The sequence below is a fragment of the Branchiostoma lanceolatum genome, chromosome 5, assembly GCF_035083965.1.
Source record: "Branchiostoma lanceolatum isolate klBraLanc5 chromosome 5, klBraLanc5.hap2, whole genome shotgun sequence".
NCBI classification, from domain to species: Eukaryota; Metazoa; Chordata; class Leptocardii; order Amphioxiformes; family Branchiostomatidae; genus Branchiostoma; species Branchiostoma lanceolatum.
In genome coordinates, this window is record NC_089726.1 from 14,141,965 (window position 1) to 14,167,687 (window position 25,723).

Sequence of the window (25,723 nt, forward strand, 5' to 3'; positions counted from 1 at the left end):
TTATTGGGGAGAGGCTTGATCTGTACTTTGGAGGGGAAAGAGCAGCAGCAGTTTGTGACAGGCTGCTGATTTTGATGAGCGATAGTTATGCAAGGAGAGAATCGATGCTGAGGCAATCATGATACCAGTTGAAGCCGTGGAGCCAGGTCGCTGTGAGGAGAATAACAATGTCCTGGTGGGGTGTTTTTCAGGAGGATGCAGTCTCTCTCTCCATATTAGTGTGACTATACACACCATCAAGCCAAAACCAATAGACAGGTAAATAGATAGATAGAATAAATAGTCTGTCTATTGATTCTGAATAGAAATGCATGTGTGGATAAGTAGACTCCCAATGACCCTTGCAAGAATGTACTAATTGAAAAGCATTTTTTTCTCATCTTCTGTTTGTGATGATATTTGGTTGAAAAGTGTAGATTATTAGTTACTTGGAAGATGAAATATTCTATATGTTTGGGTTATGTTTGGAAGGGCGAAAATTGCATTGAGAGAGTCAATAGTAACTCATTTACTGTTTGGTAGAAGCAAGTACTACGTCTCAAAGGTGTGATGGGAAGAGTATACCTCCCACGCAGAAAGGAGGAAGGGAGAAAATAATGACTTCTCAGATGTGAAGTAATTAGGATAATAAGCACCTGTCTGCCTCCATTTTCTACCTAGTGATGTGGATAATGACCTCTGGAGCTGCAGGGGTCACAAGGTGCCTTGTTCAGACAGGGGTGGGGAGGGGGAAGGAGGATAAAGAAGTCAGCCCACCAAGGTTAATTGTCATAATGACTTATCCTGCAAGGATTGGGAAGCTGACCCCTGACACCTCTGGCCTATTGTTGGATTTATTGGATGAAGCTGTTCTTGTGCTTATACATCCTGTGAACGTTAATTTTGTATTTGCTTCGACCAGTGGCTAAAAGAGGGGCACAAGAGGTCAAAGTTTTTATTTTTTTTATTTTTTTATTCTTTATTCCAACAAAATAAAAGAAATAACAAAGGCGGTGGACCATCCAACTTAAATATTATCAAACCAAAATAACATAAATGTACATAAATAATGTGATTTATGATAGATATGCAACAAAAAATAGTAAAAACTGACAGAATGATATGTGTAAATAACACAGAAGGTATGGCAAAATGTAATGTACTTCACACACATAATCTGCCCCATTTACCCAGATGTTTTTCCAATTTATTTTTCCTTGTAGCCATATATAATTCAACTTTATTGAAGAAGAATAAATAAACAATAAAGGATTCAAAATTCACTTTTTTGGACTTTCTACTATGGTATATAAAATATTTAGCTAATAAGATAATAAAGTTTTGGATTACAGGGGTGCCTGGGAAAAGGTTTCCGAAAATGATATTAAAACCATTTAAAAGAATTTCTTGACCTGTTTTTTGAAGGTACCAAATTTTGAGTTTATTCCAAAAAGCTATTAAGTTAGGACATTCCCAAAACACATGAAGGTAAGTCTCCTCTTCAAGATGACAAAATGAGCACAACGGGTCATCAGTCAATTTCCAAATATGCAATAATCTGTTTGTAGGTAAAAACTTATGTAAGATTTTGTACTGAAAAAACCTAAGTGTTGGGTCTATAGTGCAGTAAGTCAACAAAGTGTATACTACTTTCCATGGGATGGGGGAGTCAAAGAGGTACAGCCAAGATAATTGTACATTATGTGCAGTATCCATAAGGTTATTGGAAAGTAAAAAGAATTTATACATACATTTATTGATTTTTGTCTGTTTTAACCATGTATAGTTCTGAATTAAAGGTATACATACTTGATCTGGGAAATTATTACACAAAATTGATTTCCATTTGCTTGGAATGGCAGAAATCAACTGTGTGTATTTAAAATGGTTACAAATTGTTCCATATTTCGTGGAAAATTCATCATAAGTCAAGATGTTACCATTTGAATTCACAATATCATTTATAAAAACAATTTTTCTATTGACAAAAGCATTAAATACAAAAGGTACACCTTCAATACATATATTTGTATTCATGAATAATAATTGTTGTCTAATTTCTCTAGCGGTTGTGGGGGTCTTATATTGAAACTTATACCAAGCCAATAAGGCTTCACTTAAAAAGGAACCTATTTTGAGGTGCTGTACAGATTTGATCTGAAAAAAGGGAAATAAATCTTCTACCACATTTGGATGCACTCTTAAAAGCCAAGCACTAAACCAGCTTGGATTAGAATACAGTTTAGGCACCCATGATGCTTTTATTGTGAGTGCCAATGCATATAGGTTTTTAAGATTTAGACCACCATTTTCTATTGAATTATACATTGTTTTCCTGCTAACCCTTTCTGGTCCTCCGCTCCAGATAAAAGAGAACACTTTACGCTCAAAATCTATAAATAACTGCTTGTCTGGCATAGGGAGGACCTGAAAGAGGTGGGTAAACTGTGGAATAATAAGGGAATTAATGATTGTTACTTTACCATATAGTGATAATTTTTTTCCTTTCCAAGGATACAATAGTCTATCTAATTTAGTTAAAAGAGGCTCAAAATTTGCTGAAACGATAGTGTCAATATTCTCGGGTATATGTATACCCAACAATTTCACATTTCCGTTTACCCATTGAAAAGGAAAATGGGAGGGCAATCTAAAGTTGCTGTTTTTTAAAGATCCGAGTCTAAGTATTTTGCATTTATCATGGTTTAAGGAGAGGCCGGAAATTTGTGAAAAACTATCTAAATCTTGAAGGAGGGCATAGAAAGAGGTTAAATTTGGACTAAACGGGAAATTTGAATCGTCTGCGTATTGTGATATTTTTGTAGATTTACCCTTAACAGAGAGGCCTATCAAGTTGTGGTTTTGACGGATCTTAATTGATAACAATTCAACAGCAATGATAAAGAGATAAGGACTGAGAGGGCAGCCCTGCCTTACACCTCGATATAAACTAAAAGGGTTTGACATATACCCATTATTTAACACAGAACTGGTAACATTATTATACAAAACATTAACCCATGCAATAAACTGTGGACCAAAATTGAAAAATTCTAATGCCTTTATGATAAAATCCCATCTAATCGAATCGAAAGCTTTTTGAAAATCAGATATAAATATTAGTCCAGGTCTATCTTCCTGTTCATAATGTTCAATTGTTTCAAGTATCCGTCTTATATTGTCCCCTATAAACCTCCCCTGTATAAACCCAGTTTGGTCTTCATTAATAATGTTGGCTATAACAGATTTTACTCTTAAAGATAAACATTTAGATAATATTCTAGTGTCACAACAAAGTAGGGTAAGAGGTCTCCAATTGTCTAGTAATGTGGGGTCTTTATCTTTACCGTCAACACCTTGTTTTAGTAGCAGAGAAATAATACCTTTTCTTTGAGTGTCAGATAATAGGCCTTGAGTTAATGAGTAATTGAAGCATTCAAGCATGGGGACCTTAAACACTGAATAAAAATGTCTATAAACTTCAACTGGGATGCCATCTAGGCCAGGACTTTTACCATCTGAGAAGGAATTAATAGCTCTGAATAATTCTTTTTCAGTAATAAGACCCTCACAACTCTTCTGCTCTTCTTGTGATAATACCTTATCATAATCAGTAGGGAAAAACTGTTGATAATTTTCAGGGGTGAGGGGTATTGGTGGGTCCTTAAAAGAGTATAAACTAGAATAAAATTCAGTTTGTTTTGTTAGAATTTCCTCAGGGTTACAAGTAAAACTATTATCAGACATTTTTAACTTCTGTACATTCTTTCTAGAGTAATTTCTGTGAACAAGATTTAGAAAATATTTGGTGCATTTTTCCCCAGACTCCATCCACCTGGCTCTAGATTTAATCAAAATTCCATTCAGACGCTGTTTATAAATAAGCTCTAATTCCTTTTGTTTACTGTCTAAATCCAGGAGAATTGAGTCTGGTGGAGAGGGCATATTATCAATTTGAGTGTTAAGTTTATTTATATCATCAATTAATTGTTTCTCTTTATATAAATTCTGTTTGTGTTTCCAACTTGAATATTTGATACAGTAACCCCTGAAAAAACATTTAGCAGCTTCCCATACCATATGTGGATTAGCTGAATTTCTATTGTTATGAAAGAATTCATTCATAACTTTCACAGTTTCCTGATGAAATAATTTGTCTTCTAATAGTGAAGAATTAAATTTCCAATACCCCTTACCCCGAGGGAATTTTGCAGTGACCAAAGACATGGCAATTATTTTATGGTCAGATTTAAAACTATCACCTATTATACATTTATTAACCCTATTACTTAAGGAAAAGCTGACTAAAAAATAGTCAATCCTACTAGCTTGACGTTGACGGCGCCAAGTATATCTGACAGCATTGGGGTTTCTGAACCTCCATAAATCGTATAAATCAAATTTACCTTTTAATTCTGAGATTGCACTATGGGCTTTCGGATGATATGTTCTGTTTGTTGCAAGTCTGTCTAGTTGTGGATTTTGTACAGTGTTAAAGTCACCTGTAATAATTAGGTTTTCATTACAATCAGAAAAAGTGTCTAATTCCTCAGATAAATTATTAAAAAATTCAGGGGAGTCCTCATTAGGTGCATATATACTAACTAGACAAAATCTATAATCATCAATTGTTACATCAACAATAATCCATCTGCCCAAACAGTCATTTTTAGTCTGGTTAATACAAAAATTGATATTGTCTCTAAAAAGGATGGCTGTACCTCTTTGACTGGGGGTACCGTGTGAGAAAAACATGGATCCCCCCCACTCATTTTGCCATCTATTTTCCTCTAACAATGTAGAATGTGTCTCCTGAAGGCATATTATGTGGTATGGTTTGTCTTTTAACCAGGTGAATACCCCCCTACGTTTAACAGAATCTCTAAGTCCATTACAGTTGTAACTACAAATCTGAATTTCTACTTGAGTCATGGTTGGTTGGGAGTGTCCTAAAAAATTGGATGTCATGCTGGGCAAAGGGGCATAGTAAAATGATATCTATAACAAACAGAACTGAAAAACGGTTAACATAATTGGTAGACATAATATATGACAAAACTAAGGATGTACAAATCAGAACATAAGTATAATTATATGCACTTAAGGTTGAAATGAAGATCATAGAACTGGAGGAAATTATTGTTGGATGGTTCCACATAACTAAGAAAACAACATAAACACCACCAAAATTCCAAAACATTAAACTCTATATGGTTGGTGGTCTCTCTAACTAGCTCCATGTGGTACAAATAAATTATATTCCACTTTTACAAACGGAAAATAAACTGTATAAATATAAACCAAGGTAAACAGAAAGATTAATTCAAATCAATTTCCTGGTCAGAATTTTTCTACCCATGGGGAGGTAGAAAACATAGATTCATAACAATAACAAACCAGGCATAAATCAAAACAAAAAAAAATCTATCAGAACATGACAGCATAAAGAAAATAAATTTGAAACACAATATGATCATCGTACATCACTCAAAATAAATATAATAGTCGAGTGTAGAGATAAAGACAACATAACCTAATCACTCTTGAAAGTGTAGATTTTGGCAAATAAGGAACAAAAATGATTTCTGCATACAGATAGCAACAAAAATGCCTGGCTCGGCTTGCGGTCAATCAAAGGTTGATGTTTCCATGAGCCAAGGGGCAGCAGGTGTTCCCCTAATTGTTTTTACCTGCAAGTGTATGTACAAATTCCAATTATTCAAAACCGCCGCATATTTGTTACTACCTGTGATCCACACCATGCAGTAAGGTAAATCAACCATTCTGACCTGACACATCCGATTCATTGTTTACACAGCAATAAAAAACACCTGAGCCTCAATGAGGAAAAAGTGCGTGTTTAATCTCTTCAGTCACTTGTAAACAACGGGTTAGCCCTTAAGTGTTCGGCAGCGATCCCTTCTTAGGAGACAACATGATGTCTACAGCATCAACACGTTTCTTTTCCTGCCCATTCACAAGTAGGATCGCATAAGTAGCCTTAGGGGGCACCCATATCGAAACTTTAACATCCGTACCTTTGGCTTTTTCTATTGCAGCATTCCGATCCGGAACCAAGCTAGCTCTCGCAGCCATCAGTGGCGGGGGAAGATGTTCAAACACGGCTAGGCCCTCCTTGTTCCGTCGTAGCTTTCTCCCCTCCCGTATAATCCGATCTCGGTCATGAAAGTTCAGAAGTCTGGCAAGCAGGGGTGGGTTGGGTCTTGTTTTCGTTGGCCTTGCAAGCCGGTGAACTGCTGCAACTGGTACCGGGTCCAGGTGTAGCTTTCCCGCCAAAAATTCCGCAAATAACTGCTCCGAGTTCTCGTCATTTCTATATGGCAGTCCCCGTATGATTATATCTGCTTTCCTAGAGTAGCGCTTAGCCAATAAGTCTGCTTTCAGTCTTTCACGGCGTTCCTCGTCCAAAGCTCTGCGTAAATCCAGAATTTCCGCTGCTTGGAACTCCGCGACATTCTCCGTAGCTCCCACTCGCTCTCGTAACTTGGTTAAGTCCGCAGACAAACCTTCGACTTTATTGTCCAAAGTGCTAATTTGGCCTGACAGTTTTTCCCCAACGTCCTGGAACTGACTTAGTAGAGTCTCCTGCTGTTCTTTAGTCTGCTTCAGAATAAGCTGCGCGAGTGTCTGTAGTTCCGGAGACAAAGACTGTAGATTTTCCTCAATGCCTGTATCTGCCGCCATCTTTACTGTCTTGGGTGGGGGGTAGCTTTTTGGAGATGAGCTGCTTTCATCCGTTCCACTGGAACCCCTCGAGCGTCTAGGTCTCTTACCCATCAAAGAAAACACGATACAGTCTCCGGCTGACAACGGACAGGTATAATTTCAGCTCTGTGTAGGCCCGTTACGCGTGGAAAGTAAAAATTGTTTGGAGCACACTTTCACACACCTAGCCTAGGGCCGCCATCTTGAATCTCAAGAGGTCAAAGTTTATGACACCTTTGGCCTTATTCATCACCCATTTCTCCGAGGAAGCACTTAAAAAGTTTTTTTTTTATGGAAGGTTGGTATCAGACTTCAGCTTAGGTCCAGCATAGATCAATCCTTTGCTATTTTATATGCAGGAAGGAGTAAAATACTGCTCAATAGTGACTGCCATGTGTAATGTCAGATGCTTCAGCAATTTGGTAATGAAACATGACTATGTTATCTATGTTACGGTCCGGAAACTTTTGACATATTGATTTTGTTAGAAGTTAACTAATATAATAGTATGTGGATTTTTAATTTGCATGCGTCTGTAATTGCAATCATGCCATGACTGCAATGTGACAGTGTTTTATTAATCTTCACAATTCTAGGGATTATGGTAGCTAATGGGTGACATTAGCAGTAAATGTCATACCAGGAAAAGTGATTAACATGTGGATGCCTTATATAAGTCACTGATGGTTGTCATATTTGATTTACTGTACTGTTCAAGAAGGCCAGAGATAGATCATGGGCAAAGTCAGGAAAGTAACTTAAGTTGATGATTTTTCTCTTAGCAATGGAGATGGAAAAATAAGAAAGGCAATGATAAAAATCAAGATGACATATATCCTAGCAATGGTCAGATATTGACTGCTTGTATTCAGTAACAGTCTGCATCAGGCTTAGGCCAGTTAGGGACTGTATGATATTTAGAGGGGGAGAGGGCTGGTGCAAAGAGGGTCCGGTTAAAATCTTTTACATGGCCCTCCACCCCCCAACCCCCAAATTATTCTTCTCACAACATGTCTACAAACATGTAAATGGCATAGCATCTCATTTGTAGAGATGGAAGTACTGCTTTTTGCGGAACTGATATCAACATCAATTATTGAAATATTTCAATGGTGTTTGTAAACTTTGTACGAATATGGAATCGCCGATTGGCGTCAGTGTTTCCGCCAGACTGACGTCCGAAGGCCGTCCTTGCTATTCTCTGGCGCCGCAAGGTGCCAGTTTCGTCTGGGGGCATGCTCCTCCAGAAAATTTTGACATTTTGAACCCTCTTAAACGCCTTTTTCCTGCATTCTGATGGGAAAAAATGATTGAGCATATTCAACCAATTTGTTTTTAGATGGCCCTCCCCATTGCTAAAAAAAAATTTCACTGACCCTTCCCTAGGTCCAAAAAAATTTCAATGGCCCTCCCCCATTACACCAGCACTCCCTCCCGCTAGATATTGTACAGTCCCTTATTACAAACGAACACGGTCAGGGTTGATACGAAGGAAGACAGAGGTCCAAACATGCCCTGACTACCCCCTGAACATTTCACATGGAACAGTCCTGGGAAAATGGTTATCGTGCTTCAGCAGTCCAGAAGCAGCAAACATCAATTTCAATAAAAACATCACCACCCCTAACTGCCACCAACAGTGGCAGTTATTATTTTCACTCTCTCTAGCAAGTCTAGCACTATGTATGCCAGAGGAAAGGCTTTGAATATGCTGTAGTCAGGTGTGTGAATTATTAGTGAGGGCAGGTCTGTGTGAAAGCCAAGGCTATGTGTTGTATTCCAGGCATGCCCACTGCAGTAGTAGGATTACAATAATCCCCTGAGGATGGGGCACATGCAGCAGCTGGGAGATTCAGACCTGCTACTGCAGTAGAGAAGGTAGTGTGGGGGAGGCTAAACTGTTCTGAGGTCATGGTTCCATCTCTCTGAGGTATTTCGTATGGGGTAAATAGGTATCTTTAGGTATATGTTAGGTAAAGGTTGTATCAGAAAAGGAAGTAGAGTACGTACAAGAAATCTGCAGCAATATATGGAGTAGCTACAGGACGTTTGGTTTGTATGTGAAATTGTTTTAGGGTTATTGCTGCCTCATGATGAGGATTTGCAGACATTATCGTTGCCTTTCTTTTGAACTTCTTGATGTCCTTGGTCAATATTGTCTTTACTTTGCTGTCTACCATCACAGGTTGGATTTCTTCTTTATAAATCCAGAAATGAGTACAGATGATACTATACGAAGGTACTGTATCATAAAAGTTGAAACAGGGATGGTCGTGTTTATTATCCTTCTACAATGTCCTTCAAATATTCTAGTGTGCATTGAGTTGACCTGGTCTGCTTTATTATGTAGGATGTGGGTTAGCAGTAGTGAAATAAAGTTTAAATCATTGTACAGAATGCCCTCTATACTGTGGAGTTCTGTGGGAATTGACAGGTACTGGAACTAAAGGAGGATGAGAAAGAGCAGAACAGGGGCAAGTCTGGTAATGATCAGGCTTCTGGTAATCTGGTCCTTTTACAGTCAGGATGTCCTGTGATGAATAGAGTGTACAATTCCCTGGACTGAGTACAGTTTAGACTGATGGACTGATCTGGGGTAAAATGTCCCCAGAGAAGTCACAGTTATCTTGGGTTTGATTTGTGTGACCTTCCAACATGGGAAAGATGCTGCTCAGCCTGGGCCAAGCTGCTCTGCTCTCTAAGTTGTAAATCAGGAACTCTTCCCAAAATTGTTATGAAAATGGCAGGAATGAACCACAAAATTGATATGATCAATATATAGGTGCAGTTACGTATGTATCTACCAAGAAAATGTTGATATAATGGTCGTTCAAAATAGATATTATTTGAAACTGAGACAAATAAGAAAGTAGAAAGTAGAATCTATGTAACTTACAAATAACCGAGAAAAATGTTAATGGTCAGTAAAATGATGTTTGTTGGACTACTCCCCTCCCGCTCCCATGTTTTCCTTTATAAGAGAAGTTCTGTCTGGTAAAGACCACCAGCAATTTCCACACTCATAAACCTCTCAAACTGGATTAGCCTGGTTTCAACATGTTACCATGAAAAATTGATATAATCGTCCACCTGTAATATATGCCAGTGCCTCACAGCAATATTGTTATTTCAAGGACATAAAGATTTCTGCCAGGATAGCCTTTTAACCATTAGACCGTTTGAAATTGGAAGCAAGGTTTAAAGATTGCAGGTAGGATAGGATATGCAATGTAGGGGTATGCTTTAATGGGGACACACAGGCAGGGCCTTCTGATGTGGTTGGGTTGACCTAGTATTCCATTCATGTAACCCAGTTGCTGTGTAATTGGCTGTGGGAAGACCTGACAAGTATGGAATGCCAGTGCCATGATATATTGGTGGGGTGGTGATGTATGGTGCTGTGCAGTAGGATGGTAAGGGCTGTTCTTGTTCTACCCAAACAAAATAGGGAGGCATTGCCACAAGATGGCAGAAAAAGAAGAAAACCTCTGCCTGGAAACCTCCTTTATAATTCCAAGTCATCCCTGATCATTTCAATTTTAATGGGTATTAAAATAACAATACATGTCTGAGTGGTATTGGAGTACGGTTTGGTCAAAATACAAACTTTCCCCTCTATTTTCTATCTGTTGTAAATTGTCCCAAGCCAATATTATCACACTGCAGACTGCTGAAATAGATATTTAGCTCTGACCTCACTCACTGTTTCATGACCTGTTTCATGCCATTCGAATGGAGGATACTAGAAAATTCTGATACTAGATTTCTTACCTTTTCTTCGTCCTCCTCTAAAAGGAAATTAAACTTTCTGTTACTTACTTGAAAGCTGTTATTTATTTTCAAAAGTAGATTATGAAACTATAAACATTAAATAATTACCCTTTTTAACTCTTTTAAGTATTTTGTGCTACCTGCACCTACCATAATGATAAAGGAGTACCTTGTTGTTTTCATTTTTCTTCTAGTTTACAGTGGAAATGAAACGTAACCAGAATGTACTCTCACTCTCAGGTTTAACCTCCTTGCTCTCAGAAGGCCCAAGCTAGATAAATGCTGCAATCCTACATTCATTATTGAAGAATAGCTCAACTTGTTACCTACGCATGATAGAAGAATAGCTCAACTTGTTATCTACACAACTCAAGAGGACTGATAAGTTAGCCAAGATAAGGGCACAGCAGATGATAAAAGCCATTTGGAGGAATTGGTTACCACTGTTGTATTAACTATTCATGACTTCTAAATGCATTAGTCAGCATAATGGTTACTCCTAATAACTTCCAATGTAGTTTTAAGGAGTGTGAGTGCTGTAGTTTGGCCATTACGTGGACAGGTTGTACGATAAGATTGCCCACAAGCTTTTTGTCACAATATCACCTTCGTTCTAGCAAAGAAGGCTGATTGATCAGAAAATGAGTAAGCCATACTGGTAATTAGTCTACTTGGCTTTTAGAACTCAAGAAAATACAGATTTGGGATTTTATGCCTTGGAGACACAAGATAAATTTGAGGAATATGCGTTTGCCCATAGACCTGTTTGGTAAATGTGGTTTGATGTGCTTTATATGCAACTTTGTGTTCAGTTGAGCTTTTGTTTATCTTTGTATCATTCTGTAATCTTTGTGTATTTCTATTTGTAACTACATTAAAACTGCTTAAAAAAAGATAGATCCTTTAATTTGCTTTGGTAATATTTCCGTTATTGGCAGGAGAGTGTAAAAAGTGGAACTATCACACAAAACGTACATTTGTATTGTATTGTATTGTACTAGTGGTAGTATTTTATGGTCTTTGAGACAACATGGTAAGTATGATCACTGTTCACAGTTACCTGCCTGGAACTAAAGAATGCAATAGAAAATGAAAGTGTATGTTGCAACAGAATATGTAACACCACAATTTGAAGTGTTGATAGATGTACGCCTGTAGTGTTGTACCTGTAACTCGTCCACTCCTGTACCTGTATTAATCAGATCGTATAACTGCCATTCAATGTAAAACAGCATTGCAGGTATGTGGTGATGGCTGGTTGTGTTACACCGAATAATGAGGCAGTCCTGCATATCCAACTCCGAGCTTTGCTACAGGCTGCCCTATTGTTTATGTAAAGGCATCCTGCATGACTAGTGTTTTATACAACTTAATACCCATAGCTTCCTATTTGTTAAGGTAACATTGACAAGCTTCCTCTGCAAATAGAATGTACCCATACATCTGTAACATTACACTTGTAGGGGCAACTAGTTGATAAAGCTTTTTCATGGCTGTGAACCTGTAAAACTTGTGTTATGTATCAGTCCCGTTTGATTTGCTTTCTTAACACCTGTCGGAAGTATACCAGACAACTGTTGATTACCGTAAGTATTGATTTCTGTTATCAGTATATAGCTAACTGTTGATAGCATTTCTCCTTTCTTCCTTCATCAATACACCTGGAGAACCAGATAGGCCTGAGAATGAGATTGGGCTGAGAGACTGTTCGTACTTATGAGATCCTTGAAAACAAGGATGCTCGATATATGCTAAGGAAGGAAGGTTATGTCATATCTTATAAAGTTATATGGAAACAGTCTGGCTTGTGTGATGTAATAGCAATTTCTCTTTACATGGATGACTAACAATGCTAAGGCTTGGCCTAGTGTCCTGCCCCTCAAGTCAGTCACCCTCTGTGTATTGAGAAAACGTCTATTCATATTGACCCATGTACTAGTTAGCAGCCAGGCATTCCTCACTGCTGGTTTACCATTGATTTTTGTTGGCACTAATAATTGTTGGAGGCCACCTGTCTCTGCTAATGAGGCACTTGCCTGACCCATTTTTGTCCTTCAATGGACATGACTCTTTGCAGCCAAGGTCTGAATGACAAAGAATACATATTGCCAGCAAGGACTAACTGTCCCACTACACCAGCAGGCAATTCATTAGACATGTCCTGGCTGAAATAGGAGATTTTTCAAGATCTAATTTGTGGTCTAAGGCCTGTCAGGTAAAAGAAGCTGTAACTAGCTCATGCATTACTTATGTGGTAGACATGTTCTTGGCATTTTGGAAGACATTATGGTTAGCTGCATATGGTAGCGACCAGGTAAAATCATATACATGTATTTATTGAAACTCGGTTAGTCGGTACTGTAAAAAGTATCTTTTTCAAGTAAAATTCCATGAAAAGCAGACGAGACCCATATAGAATACATCAAATCTAACGCAAGTCACAAGTTGGTTATAGCCATGAATAAAGAGCATAGAATAATGCTGATGGAGTGACACAAATCTAGTAAAAAATTGTGATTGCAAGTTGAAATGGACATTTGCTACCGATGTACATTAGGTGCATCCTTTTGGTGAAGCTTTGGTTTACCATATGTTTTACATCTGTACATTTGACTTTAGAACTTCCTTTGAGCCTGTGCCTATCTTCTGGAATGTGCATACATGTAAGCCATAGGGATCAGACTCTGGCTAGTAAAATGGACACTTGTATGTTCTGCCCTGTGAGCCAACAACTGCATTAAGCTGTACTTGTACATCTTGGCCAAGTTTGTGTGAAAGTCAGTCAAGTAGCTGAGAAGTCTGGGACATGTTTCTCTCAGGGGAGTGCTATCTGTTTCCTGAACTTGACCTGAACATGCCCTGAGCAGACACAAGGCAGACAGCCAATAGTTATGGGAAGTGAGGCACTAGGTGTTGGCTGGTGACGGAGATAGCAGTGCCGCCACACTTGATTTGAGGTCCTGTGCTATGTGACATTGTTTGGCAGTAGTAGTTCAGGGCTAACCAGTAACAGTAGTGTCTCGGCGCCTCTAGAGAAAGTGATATTTCCTCAGCGCCTGACGTATTGATGGAAGAATGCAGAAAGAATGCGATGATGTAACTTAGTATTTGCCCACCTGTATAGGGTGTGGATTCTTACCGCCTACCTACCACGCCCCTGCTGAGCCCCTAGTGTTTAGGGTCAGTGCTAAGCTGTACGCTTAGGTATGAAGTGTGGTGTCAGTTACTCAGCCTCACATGTGATTGGACTGTGACAGCAGACAGGCTGACCAGGTATGACCTCACCTGGAAAAGCAGGTGAGATCAAAAGTTCTATTTAGCTTCTGTACACCCTGTCAGTTTTGAAAGTGCGCAGAAGATCGGGGGTGTTGGCAAGGTTTGTCTGGTAATTATACACTTGCAGAGAAACTGATAATTAACAGAGTTAGCATGTTAGGACATGCAGCGTTCCACTGTTTACCTTATTACAGGTGTAGTAGTGTTCATTGGTGGTTAAGTATGCAGAAAGGTAAGCGGAAGATTCTGCTTTGTTTCTGCAGTGTCATTTTCTAGAAGTCTATAACTACACATGTACTTGCTATAAATGTAGAGAAGATGTGTCTCTACATGAACATGTACAGGAGCTAGTTTGGGATTGACCAGGTGACCTCCATGTTTGGGAAGGATCCATTACCTTCAGACAAGAATAATGTTTCCCTGCCAGAACATATAGAAGGACACATGGCATATCCAGGTGATACAGTACTTTTCTCAAAAGACATGGTGAATCTGTGAGACTTTGTTTGCCTAAATGTTGTGTGTTTGAGTACAGTAGTTAGTCCTGTTTTGGTGACAAACCCTGTTCTCTCCAGCGGACAAGCAGACAGCTATTTATGCTCTGTAAACCCTTGCAGCACTGTTCAAACTTTGAAACTGGAGTGCTGTGATCCCATACACTGTGGACATAGTTGGACACCAGGCTGAATGCTGGGAAATGGGCTGTAGTACCTGTCACAGGTGGTTGGTCCTAGCTAGTTTACAGAAGTGCTGGTGTATGAAACAACTGAAACAAACTGGAGGACCACACTGTGTTGATATATACCAGATAGGGCAATCAGTCTACTGTTCTGTTTGAAAAGATAAGACAGTGTTTGTTTTGATGCTGCTCTCAGTCTTTTCCACAAAGAGGTCTTTGTTTTCTTGGCCACTTATTAACTTCATTCCTGTCTTTCTAAGGTTGTAAGGTCACCGAATACCTGCTTCCTCTTGCATGAATAAGATGTACCTATGGGGATCTTGATGTGAGCTCTTGATTGTATTCTAGCTTTCTCAGTGAGCAAAAGTGCCAGAATGTGTTAAACACTGCTGGGATCACAGGGACTGTGCAACAGAAAGGTTTCCAGGATTTTCAGATTAAGGTGTTTGTGGAACTTAAAGATAACTGCAGTCTGTAACAGGGGATCTGTGGTAGGTACAGGTATATCAGGTTGCAGGTGACCCCTCCAGATAAACATCATTCTGGGAAACAAGATCTATGAAAACATGTAAGTGTGCTCACTACACTATAATCTTCTCACATGTACAAGGACTGATACAAGAACTATTTAGGTCAGGCTTCCCTTCTGACATAGTCAGACAGTGCAATCTTCTGTCTGACTCTGAGAAGCAGTATGGGGGAGGAGTGTGGCCTAAGGCCAGGCAAGATGCCTGTAATACCACTAACAAGCAGTTGTCCATTAGATCTGTTTTGAAATAGGTTGACTTGAATGCGATTGAATATTTTCTTGTATCTTAGTGCAAGTCTCAAGTGAAACTCTTGTAAATCTTTTTTTATTTACCAGTAGCCCCAGTTGTATTGGTTGTTAAGTCATTTTACCCACCCAAACCAGACTTGACCCTTTTAGTATCAGGGCCAATTAGACCTAGGCATACTAATGGGCACCACACTTGAAGAGTTAATTATCCAAAGCCTGGTGCTGATCCACAAGTTTAGATACTCCATTTGGCAAATGTTTGGTGCCATGTAGGTGTATATACTGCAAAAGCCTTCACTACTTAGCTTCACAAGTTGGCTTCGGGTTTTGCATGTGTAGTATACCATGCCAACGAGCCTGTCCACACCTCAGTCCAGATGTGCTGACTTCACCTATAGTTGATCTGTGACTTACATGAAAGACTTCTTTTTGTGAAACCGATGACTCGCAAAGAAATGGTCACTGGCAGATCATGCCATTGAGTCCCAGACACTAGCAGTTTATTTTTCCAGTCTGGAACAAGCCTGGTGGTTATTGGTTGAACTTTATTGAGCACAAAGTTATGCCTGATTGTTGGTGTATCCTCTAGTATAGGAGATGCACAAAGCATTAGATACATGTAGATGTGGTAATCTAATTGAAAGAGGAATGGTAAGTCCATATGCCACAAAGCCAAAGGTCATGTACATTCAAATAATACCTGAGGCCATAGGGTATCACACCCTGCCAGTTTCCAGCTTGGCATGATGCAATTGTAATAGGCCCAGGACAACTCAGCTCACACCTCAAGTTCAGAATGCTGATTGATTGAAACCTTGACAAAAGTCTTTTATCCAAGAATTGGCAATGGTTAACCATTTGTTTCATGGTCAACATTGAATGTTATGCTTACAATGCTACTTTCATCAGCCAAGACTGTGCCAAGGTAGAATTCAAAGGCAGACTCCAAACCACCTGTATAAAACCCCAACTGTCCATAGAGGACAATTTGTGTCTGGACTTGACCTTCCCTCAGTCCTCATGTGAGGAGACTGTCTGTGTTGACCTCTTATGCTCTCCTTCCAGAAGTCTCTATGTACAAACTTAGCAGTAAGTCCCTTCTGTTGATGCTAAGCGAAGGCTTGCATTTTCTGGGTATTAAGTCTTTAGGAAACAGATTATTTATGGGTTTAGTTGAGCTATAATTACCCAGCTGGCTTTTAGTGATGCCTGGCCGTTTACCCTCATCAACTGTAAGTACCGTACCCCACCTTGTTGAAGAGGTTGGAGTGCAGGAAAAATCTGCATGTACTTTCCTGAAAAGTTCTGTCCACACAGATGTCTGTAAGTTGTTTGGTGTTGTTAGGAACTTCACCTTCCTTTCCTGTTGACTTTCTGTCTCTGGCTTTGTGGTCTATTCAGCCACAATTGCACTCAGTAAATAGTACAACAGTGCACGCTCTTTAGAAATTTAAAAGGGTTTAGCATTCCTGAAGTGCCAGAATGTGGAAAATGCCTTGTATGTGTGCGGCACTACAGTATGGTAATGATGCTTGACTCGGGTATTGGGAGGAGCAAGAAATTCCTTTCCTTCCATGTGATGTTTGTAGGGTCTCGGAATCAATAATATCAAACAGTTTGGAAGTTACCAACTCACCTTGGTGTAAAATTAGAACCTAACAGTAGGACCAGTCATACACTACTTGGCACCTGTCTGACTGGATGTACCAGTTGCAACATATATATACCATGTTCATCTTTCTATATGAAATTTCCATAATTTTCACTTGCGAAACAAAAACAGCTTCACAGGTTAATCGTGTATAGAAATTAGAATCCAGTGTAGCATCACGATTTGGTCTTCAGTTAGATTTTACTGTGTAGTCCAAAAAGCAGCAACCCTTACCTCTTGAAATTTGACATTTTGTAGGTTACAAAACTCTAAATCATAGTAAATGGCTCCTTCCGTGGAGATTGTTGTAAACTACCTCTAAGTAAAGAGATCTCGTTAAAGAATTGAATGACCATCAGGGGTTATGGAAAGGCTGATCTGTTTGAAAACAGCAGTTACCTACTGGCAATTTCCCAAGTTTATGTGTGCTCCATATAATCCTTGTTTATGAAGGGTGACAACAAAAAGCAGGATTCAATCAGGCTTCAGTTTTAATAGGAAGTAATTTCAACATGCTTAACGTTAGCTTCATCTTTATAGGTATGTGGCAGGTGGAAATTATGGCATTCTCTGAAGCAAATGATTTCATCCAATCACTAGACTTAGTTGGCTGAAGTAAAAGCTTTCACTGTGCCATGAATTTGAGCTATTGTCTTTTTTGTTTTGCAGACTTTGAGCATCAACTGATGAAGTAACCTACCAGTCACTACCATGGATTCCTTCGCCATCTCGCGTATCGTCTGGGTCACAGTCATTACTAGCATTCTGCTATGCAATTTCTACTCCGCAGTGACCGGACAGAGAACATTCCGTGTGCCCAACTCAGAGGGCAGTTTCATCAACTTCGAAATGGACCCTGACACAAACTCCATATACATTGGAGCCAGCAACAAGATACTGAAACTAAATAGGGACCTTGTGTTGGAATATGAGGTAAGCACAGGACCTGAGTTGGACAATGCGGCCTGTCTGCCTACCGGAGAGTGTACGTACGGGCGCCAGGTGACGGACAATGTCAACCAGGTGCTCGTTGTCGACACCAGTGCCAACAGGTTGATCTCCTGTGGAAGCGTACTCCAAGGCAGCTGCCAGCTGAGGAGAAGGGACGACCTGTCTCTCATCGCATATCCCAAGTCTGAACCACATCATTTCATTGCTGCTAACAGTATGGATGGCTCAACGTACGCATTCATCGCACCTGGGCCGTCGGATCAGGGGGAGGTCCTTTACGTTGGCGTGTCCCGAACAGACCGAGGTTTGTTCAGCAACCCGCCAACTGTATCCAGCAGAACAGTAGCAGCAGATAGCAACAATATCAACATCTTCAAGTTCGCTTCGTCTGACGAGTTCTCCGAGCCCAAGATCGACATGAACCCAAATGTTCTAAGCATTTATCCGAATTTCAACATCAAGTATGTCTATGGTTTCAGTAGTGGATTTTACAGCTACTTTGTAACAGTACAGCCTGAGAGTTACAATGTACCCAATGGACCCCTACTGTCCAAAATAGTGAGAATCTGTCACGATGACAACAAGTACCACTCTTACATTGAGCTCCCGCTCATGTGTTCAGCCAACTCAGTGAACTACAATCTCGTCCAAGCAGCATATATAGGGAAACCGGGAGCCATCTTGGCTGGAAACATGGGAGTGACTCCCAACGACGATGTGCTCTTTGCCGTCTTCTCCAAAAGCCAAAGTTCGTCGGATAATCCCACCTCGTCCTCTGCTCTTTGTGTATACACTATCAAAGACATTAACAGGGCCATGAAGGCACGGATACAAGACTGCTTCAACGGGAATGGCAATCTGGGAATAGACTGGAGTACAGGGACACTCAGCACAGAGTGTAGACAGAGTGTAAGTATCAAGGGACCTTTCCAGAGTATACTTTAGTCCTGTGATTATTCTGATTTTTGCTTTTAGAATAATTTGTCCGCATGACAGAAAGCTAACGACTAAAGAGCAATGTTAACCTTTACTTTTCCTTTATTGGTAACTGATCAGTCCGTCAAAGATCAATCATTGACATTTACAAACTATGTTAGTGTGATCAATAGATAAAGTGAAAATCATAAGACAATGTATTGATCGGTGAAATACTAAATTACTAGCTTCTGGGTATAATCTCATCTCTAAATTTTCCCTTTTTAATCTCTTCATGTAAGTTGGTATTAATTCTCAATTAATATATAGGCCCGGAGGGATGAGATAATCCTCCTGAAATTTCGTGGTTTAGGGACTGTCTGTTATGGTATGAGATATACTTTGACATATACCTAGATCGAGGGTGAAGGCCAATCAATAAATGGTGGGAGGACCGTGAAGTTTTGGTTTGGATTGGAAATGTCATGAGCACAGATGTGTGGCAACAGAACAGCTGCTATATTCACTGTACATGGCTCTCTATCAGGGTCAAGGTCTTCACTAGTGTATGCTAAAATCCCTTCAGTAGAAAATGTATCTGATTCCAATTCCAAAAATGGTTGTGAATTCCAAAATTTCTGGTCTCAAGATGAAATGATAGCAACTTGTTTAAAGAAATGGAAAGATACGCATGGTTGGTCACAGATTGGCAAAGGCTGATGACTTCATTTGATTAACAGGGGAGTTTATGGAATTGTTGGCATTTTTCCAAGATATAGTAATTTAGCTGTCAGGACAATTTCTGTTGGAGGACACAGTAGGTTGACTTATAGACTTCTGCTTCAGTGTCGTTCCAATAGTTAGATCTCTTTATCATGTAATGCTTCAGGGAAAGCAAGTCTCAAAAGCATACAATAGTGTTTCCCTGTAGCTGTCTGGAGTAGTTGCCAAAAATGACGCAGTATGAAATTTTGAGTCTTTCATCATTCAGCAATCTGCCTCAAAAATTTTGAGGCAGATTGCTGAATGATGAGTCAAAAAGATTCCGAAGATACAGAAATTCTACTTATTGACAGTCTTCCTGACAGTATTGACAGTAGGTTTATTGATAGAATATTCACAAACATGATGATGATGAATATTATTATGATGATTTTATTGTTCAGATCTCATCTTTCTCAGCAGGGAACCTCCTCATTTGATCACTCTGTTTTTTTCTCCGATGTACAGAATTTACCAATAAATGATGACTTCTGTGGGTTTGAGGTGAATCACCCCATGGGAGGCACCATGCCGATTCCTGCGCAGCCCGTCTACAGCACTAACTCCGCCACACTGACCGCTGTGACATCGCTAGAAGTCCAGGAGTACACCGTGGTCTTCCTGGGCACCAATAGAGGACATTTAAAGAAGGTAAGCCTTGTTATAACAGGGCAAGAGAACATATGGATTATGCCATAGCTACATAACACATTATCAGGTTTCTAGTATGTGCATATCAGGGGTGTTCCAAGTGCTCGTCCAAAATATCCTTGGATGGTCATTACTCTATTCACTACAAAATTGCATGGATCCTTGGAAAGTCTCTTTGCACGTCATTAGTTAAAAGGATATTGTTTTATCAAGGGACCGAGTGACCGAAAATAATTATACTTTCCTGAATGGAAAGACAAGACTATGGCTAGTAAATTCATAAGTCACTTCACACAATGATATAAGTCAATTCATCCAAAGTTCTCAGCCACCTCTCTCTCTATTCCATTGAAGCACATTGTGTAATGTTCAGCCATAGTGCACCAATGCACCCTGGGAAGTCACCCTTCTTCAGGGGCATCTAATGACCTTCACTTCTGACTGTCAAAGCACAGCAGTAGAATCCGTAATGCAGCAAGAGAAGGGCTCAGGTGATATCAGAGCCCAGTAGGGAACTTGGCAGAAGTGAAGACTGTTAGACTATGTCTATATTACCGAGGGGACCCACCAGATAGATGTAGATGTAGACATATGACTGCAGACAAATTGGTTTGTCTAAGTGCCAACAGTTTTGTCTGTCTATCTCAAGCAAAGGTAGCTCTTGCCACTCCATTTTGGGGGCTAGGAAAATTGGCTCTTTGGATGCAAATTATGGACCTCTCTTGTTGAGTTGTTCCAAGTTTCCAAATTTAAATGAATGATGTTTGAACTAATGTGCATTTTATTACAACTGTCATTTAGAAGGCTGAAAACAGAATTCTAATATTTGATTGAAACATAACCATAGGATGATATAGGATACATAGAACTGGTTGATTAATCTGTTACTTTTTACAATTTGGGATTTTTTGAGCATTAATCAATTATCAATTGAGTCTGATAAGTAATAAGGGGTAAGTACATGTAGCTCAGTCCCAAAAGAGACCAAATTTTGTTTGTAATTGACAAGAGAAGTCAACAGAAATGGCTGACAGAAGGAATATTATGCCACAGTGGTATCATTAGAAATGAGATTAACATACTTTGGGGAGAGGATTGTGGATAGGTATCAGGTAATTATGGTAGAGAACATCCCCAAGCATAGGCCTTTACTAAAGAATTAATGATTACTAGCACCCAAGTGACATTAAGCAATTCAGAATTAGAAAATCGGAAACTAGATATGCTGACCTACTTTTTAAATGGAGCAGAAAAAAGCCAACTTGTGCTTCTGGTACCATATCAATGTGCCATGTTTGAGTACAGCCTTGCTTTGCCTAGTATGTCAAAAAATCATGTTTCAAATTTATTGAGAAAGCAGTATCAAGTACATTTGAGGTAAATAGATTGTATCAGGAGTATGGTAAAAAGAATTTCAAATGGAAGTTAAAACAGCCACACTCTAAAAAGCTGGCAAGAAAGCTGCAACAACTACATGTATTCCCTCGTCCAATCTTTCGGTATTGTTCTTTGCCCCATGGAAGATGATCATGATACTGCATTGGCCCGCCAGAGTGCTGAACCTAATATTGCACACTGTTCAGTTCAGTTTAATCTAAGTACTTCATTCCAGGAGAGGAGGTTTATAGCATCTCATCACAGTGTGTTCTTGTTCAACTTCAGGTAGCCATGTTTTGAAGTGCATTTGAAAATCCCCTGTACATAGTATTAGTTGTGCATCAGTGCATACTGCTGGTCCTCAGCGGGTAGGGTAGCATGTTATTGGGCAGGAGCAATTTGCCTGGCAATGATGCTTAGGAACAGGCAGGCAGTGAATCATTAGACAACCTTCATTTGCATCCTGACATTAGAAAAGGTTGCTGGCTGCGTCTGGGAGGAGATGGAGAAAGCCGCTGACAAGCAAGTCAAGCCGTTAATTGAAAAATTGTCACAAGCGAGAAATTTGCCTCATGTATTGCCATGAATATTGCAGTAGATATTGAAGCAAATGAAGTGTAAAATGTTGCGCATTTTGTCAAGAGGGCCTATACATGCACACACACACACATGCATACATGCATGCATGCAATTAGGACTTATTAATCATTCCGAATCGAGAGGAAATCTGGGAAAATTAGCAAAGTAATACGGGTCGGTAGCCCGAAGACACATGGTGTCGTCAGAAAAAGGAGACGTAAGTGGTTTTTCCCAGACATCCCGGCTCTGTGGAGACTGTTTCTCCTGTATAATGGGATATCTGGTGGAATTAATTCTGCCAGGATGGCAGCCTTTATCAGAGTCTCTCATTCATACGCTTCATTAACGAAAAGTCTGAGAAATATTGTGTGGTCTTAAGAGATAAAGCTTGTTTGGAAGACAAAGATGTATAATGTTGTCAACATCATGTTAAGCAAGAATTAGTTCTTTGAAGCAAAGAAACAATATTTATCAGTTCGCATTGGCTTTTATGAGAGAAAAAATTAACTTCATGGGCTCATAACAAGGGAAGTAACTGGCAAAACAATCTTCTGATCATTGTTTACATCCTAAACAGCCTTCTAGGCTGCTGCTTTTGGTTACCGGGTAATTTCAGGTGGGGCATATTTTCAACAACGATTCCATCTGTACATCAAGTGCACTTCCTGTGTTGAAAGGGTTCTTTGCAGAATAGTCCTATCTCACTCATGAAAGATGAAGAGCCCAGCCAGTAATTACAGTGGTTTGGTCTGCGTATAATTTCTTTCACGGCTGCAGACTAATTGTAATGACATCCCTATCTGGTAATGAATGTTTGAGTTGCCAGGTAATGCTTGGTTTTATATTGTGCATATCATTTCCATTCCAAGCTCCCCAATAGACATTGTCAATAACAAGCTCCACAAAATGCTTCCATTACTTACTGTACAATGTTCAAGTGATGTTGCAAACACTCCATTGGAAATGTGGTTGTAGTTGCTCTCCTTGGTGCTGAAATGCTTTCCACTTGTTATCTAACACATGGGCATAGCTTGAAAGTGTTATGGGCCATTTTCAGAAGCACTATGCCACAGCACTTTTATCTCATCATTTTTACACAACAATTCACTTCAACTACTCCCATTTAGACATGATGTATCTTTAGAAACATCAAATGATTAAAAGATAGGGCAAATGAGAATCATTTGAAATGTTGATATGGATGTCTAGGCCTTGGATGATTAAGTTATATGTCCCATGGGTATAATGGATAATGACATAGATAGATAGATAATGACAATAAAGTAAGTTAGAGTAATTGAGATGATTGGGAAATTGACCTATTTTGTGATGTTATGGTACTCATTAGAAGTTTTTGAACCAGTTAATTTTATTGAGATTTAGAATAGGCTGTTCGAGTAAGAATAATGCTTTTGGCAAAGTGTTCTGTCTCAATTATAGTTTTTTTGCAATATGAAAAAAAAAGGTGTAGCTCTTCCTGCCGAAGCCCATGTGACATGGTGGAATTTACACAGAAGTTAAAAAAAGCCCAAATTTCTTTTTGACCAGAGGAGAACTTCATTAACTACATACATGCAGTTGGGACAATTGAAATAACAGCCGATCCTGTCCTCATTCCACAACCAAATTACAGAATAGATTCCTCCCGTCGCACTAATTGGACGACCCTGTATTGTAGATGGACAGAATTAACTGTAGTAGTGAAGCAGAAATTGGTTTCAGTCAAGCAGTTATTTGGTAGTCTACAGCTTTTCTTAATGGAAATTATATATTGATCAAACTGACCACCAGCGAAGTCAGTTTGGGGTGACATTGACTATGGCTTCTGGGTGAAGTCTTGTGATGAATATTTGGCCAGGTGTATGTGTAGTCATGGAATAATGGACAAGTGTTACAGTAACTGTAAAAGGGGAAATTTTCATGAGGATTTAATTTCGTGGAAGTGAGAAAAAGGAGTGTTTTGCGGTGTTTTTTTAAAGTTTGCAATTGAAACAAGGGGGTAGGCTGCCCAGAGATAATTTTTTTGTGGTGGTTTTAAGTTTGCCAAAGCTGTGAACATTAAACAACTGCTTACATTTCCCCTTTTACAGTATTTCATTTGCTTCATTATCATACAAGATGTGCTACACCAAATGCATTTGATTCATGTAACTGCTATCTTCTGTTTGGTCTCTCTTGTTTCTGCTCTCTTCTACATGGGTTATGCTCTTGGGGAAACATGTCTGTGAAAAAAAGGAAAAGCTACTCCTTTATGGCATCATTTGATATGATATCCTTGATTACCTCTGAGTCAGCAAAACGATTTGGACAACCCATCATGAAATAGTGGGACATGTATTCAGGCTGATATCACTCTGTATTCAGGCTGGAAACCTGCAGAAATAGAACATTAGCTGTATCTGTATTGTGAGCATCAATTCTCGCATTGCCTCCTATGTGTTGAGATTTGCACTGCCACAGAATGCCGTTATGTGGCCCATTACATGAAATTGATCATCTTAAAAGAGATTTGCCTTATCCCCGTCTGCACAACTTGGTTTCATTGCTTTTCTGTGTCCCTTTGAATAGAAGTGTGAGTACTGATACATCGCAGTTTTTATAGATGTAGACTAGATGATGAGTGACTTAATGGTTACAGGCTTGCCTGGCTTATGCGGAGAGGTGATAGATTTAGTGACCCTTCTCACAGTCCCAACCCTGTGGCCTAGTTTTACTGTAATTTGTATGTTAAGAGTTCATCAGGAGCCAGGAGGATGGAGCTAGAATTAGTAGCCCTTCTGGTGTCTCTGAGATTGTTGTTGGTGTCTGCCTGCACAGAATTGATGGGACAAGCCTTCAGACAATTCCATGATAGATTGCTTTGGTGACTTCAAGATCTAATCATGGATACATTATGGAATCCTGCAGGCATTACAATGAAGGATGCTTCATCATAGATATCACATAAACATCCAACTGCCAAAGATTGCTTTTGGGCAGAAGATAACAGCTATGATAAAACTTGTCACATGAGAAACTTAAGATGCAGGATTGGTGGCAAGAGTTGAATTTGCAATTACAGGACTGGTATGAAAAGGTGAAATAAGGCCGGCACGGCTTATAAGCCCATGATCTTTTTTTTTTACTTAAGCAGTGTCTCGAACTCCTATGAAAATGAAGAAAGATTAATTTTAGATATTTACAAGTTTGTGGTAAAGCTCTTCCAGGTGCTTTCATGTTCTGAATTATTATCAGATCATTTTTAATTAGATTTAAAAAAAACATCAACAGTTCAAAAAAGTGAAGATGTAGGTCACATTATGATTAAAAAAATCAGTCATTCTTTTATTCAACAGTTGCTGCATATCTTCACATGGCATCAGGTAGAAGTGATTTTATGTATCTAGCTCAAAAATATGTACGAGGGAAGTTTGATGGCTGAAATTAGCAGGATGGGGCTCCTCCCAGGCATAAATGTCCTGAAGAAGATAAGAAGCCGCAGTGATCCATCTGAAGTGGGCAGCTCAGCTTTATCTGTCTTCCTGAAGACATGAATAGATTTGCCTCCCCCTCGGGACTTCTGGGTGACCCACTTCTCTCTCCTACTGTATTTCCTCAAATATTTTGCCTGAATCTGTATGGTGTTGTA

General features: G+C 39.3%; 1 protein-coding gene across 9 annotated transcripts in view; it reads left to right on the forward strand.

Moving 5' to 3' along the window:
• LOC136435325 (plexin-A2-like) overlaps positions 1–25,723 on the forward strand; it is a 147,921-nt gene that overhangs the window by 14,807 nt on the left and 107,391 nt on the right. For 7 of the 9 annotated variants that reach the window (XM_066428717.1, XM_066428725.1, XM_066428724.1 and 4 more), the window contains exons 2-3: positions 17,530–18,720; positions 19,957–20,139. In XM_066428717.1, coding sequence (XP_066284814.1) covers positions 17,572–18,720; positions 19,957–20,139 — 1,332 coding nt within the window. In that variant the 5' untranslated portion in view covers positions 17,530–17,571. The other 2 variants (XM_066428723.1, XM_066428718.1) reach the window with 2 other exon arrangements.